Genomic DNA, 2,117 nt, shown 5'->3' on the forward strand with positions numbered 1-2,117 from the left:
TGGGCCCGGGGAGGCAGCGGGAGCGACAGCCACCACGGGGGAGCCAGCTACGTCCCCGAGAGGACCTCGTCCCTGCAGCGGCAGAGGTGAGCAGGGGCTGGTGGTGGGCGAGGAAGCCAGAGGGGGCCCACGCTGTGGGTACCCGAGTCCACCTTCCCCGCAGCTGTGTTCCTTTAAGACCCCCGCTGGTGGTAGCAGGAAAGCAGAAGCCGGGATGGCTGGCTCGGTGGAGTTTGCCCTGAAAGAAGCATGCTGTCACCGGTGCTTGAAACTCCCCTGTATCTCTGTAGTAGCTTCTGGGGTCTCCTCCCGTCACCATGACAACCCACCGGCTGGTTGACAAACCCAAAGAGTTAGTAACAAGGGAGATGGGAGCACAACTTGCAGATGTCATGTGTCCGCGGGTTGTCAGCGCGGAAGATCCCTGAAAATCTGCAAGTCCCCGGAGCCCTCGGGGCTCAAGACAAGACGCTTGAGGCCACAGTGGTTCCGTGGGTGGTCCTGGAGCCAGCCCTGCACGTTTCTAACTGGGTGACCGTAGGCAAAGGAGTCACCTCTCTGTGGCCGGGGACAGCATAGCTCCCCCTCCTGCCCCCCTGAAAGGCCTTTGGAGGCCTTTGTTGTAAGATGAGACGGAGGAGGGGAGGGGCCTCTGACAGAAACCCAGCAAGTATAGATGGGGAAATACCCATCGTGCCTACAGTTTCCAAAACAGCTAGCCAGCCAGGATGGCCACACAGTTCAAGTTCATTCCTGATTTAGACACCCAAAGAATGAAGAGAAGTTTTTGGGTTTTTTTAAAAAAATATATTTTATTGATTTTTTTACAGAGAGGAGGGGAGAGGGATAGAGAGTTAGAAACATCCATGAGAGAGAAACATCCATCAGCTGCCTCCTGCACACTCCCCCTACTGGGGATGTGCCCGCAACCAAGGCACATGCCCTTGACCAGAATCGAACCTGGGACCCTTCAGTCCGCAGGCCGACGCTCTATCCACTGAGCCAAACTAGTCAGGGCTGTGTTTTGTTTTGTTTTTTTAATTCCCTGTCCATCTGTGGAGCTCACTCTAATCGTTTGAAGGTCTGATGCCCTTTGAACGTGGCTTTATCGGGCCATTGAGTATTCTTAAGGATTCTAGGTCGAGAAAAGGATGCTTAGTGTAGGTGACAGCTGAACCAATTATTTACCACCTACTGGGTGCTGGGTACCCTTATGGGGGAGAGGGTGGCCCCTAGTGGACAGGACAGGCAAAGACAGAGGTATAGGCCAGACTGCAAAATAATTGGAATCACCCCAGGGAGGAAAAAAAAAATGCAATAAGAGGATGGTTAGAGAAGGTCCCTCAAGAGCAAGAGGAGTAGAGACTGGAGGAGGGAGGGGGAGCAAACCCCAGAGCTACTTGGGGGAACAGCAAGCTAGGCAGAGGGAACAGCCAGTTCAAAGACCTTGAGGCTGGACTGTTCTGGAAGGAGCTAAAGGGATGAGGGGAACCTTTTTCTCCCCTTGTTTCTTCTCTCTTTCATCTCCCTCTCCTCATCTCTCTCTCTCTCTCTCTCTGTTCCCTGTCCCCTTCCATCTCTCTCTCCCCTGAACGCTCACCCTCTCTTTGTTCCTCTCCCACCGTCTCCCTGTCTTCCACTCTGCTGTGACTGGCCATAACCCTAAAAGGCAGTATAGAATAGTGGTTAAGAGCTCAGACTTCGGTGCCATCTAACCGGGCTCTGCCACTTCCTGGCTGTGTGTCCTTAGGCAAGTTACTTAACCTCTCTGTGCTGATGACAATAATAGTCACCCGCATCAGGGCTGTCGTGGGGATTAAATTGAGATGCGATCTGTAAAGCACTTAGAACAATGCCTGGCACACCTGAGCATCAGAAAGTGGTGGAGATGATTATTATTATCACTTAATGTCTCTTTTTCTTTCATCTCTCTTGACTGTCACCCTCTCCCTGTCCTCTCATTTTTCTCTCCCTTCATTTCTGTCCTGACATCCATCTCCCCTCCCTCCTTCTATCTCTTCCCACCTCTCTTCTCCATCTCTTTACCCCGCCCCTATGTCTTTCTTCCTCTCTCCTTACATCTTGACCTCTTCCTCTTTCTCACCCGCCCTTACCCC

General features: G+C 52.6%; 1 protein-coding gene across 1 annotated transcript in view; it reads left to right on the forward strand.

The window, feature by feature from the left end:
- Positions 1 to 2,117, forward strand: part of SHANK1 (SH3 and multiple ankyrin repeat domains 1) — a 52,197-nt gene that overhangs the window by 48,947 nt on the left and 1,133 nt on the right. The window contains exon 18 of the mRNA XM_015563995.1: positions 2 to 86. Coding sequence (XP_015419481.1) covers positions 2 to 86 — 85 coding nt within the window. The remainder of the gene's footprint in view (position 1; positions 87 to 2,117) is intronic.

Source organism: Myotis davidii, unplaced genomic scaffold (genome assembly GCF_000327345.1).
Source record: "Myotis davidii unplaced genomic scaffold, ASM32734v1 scaffold358, whole genome shotgun sequence".
In the NCBI taxonomy this organism is placed as follows: domain Eukaryota; kingdom Metazoa; phylum Chordata; class Mammalia; order Chiroptera; family Vespertilionidae; genus Myotis; species Myotis davidii.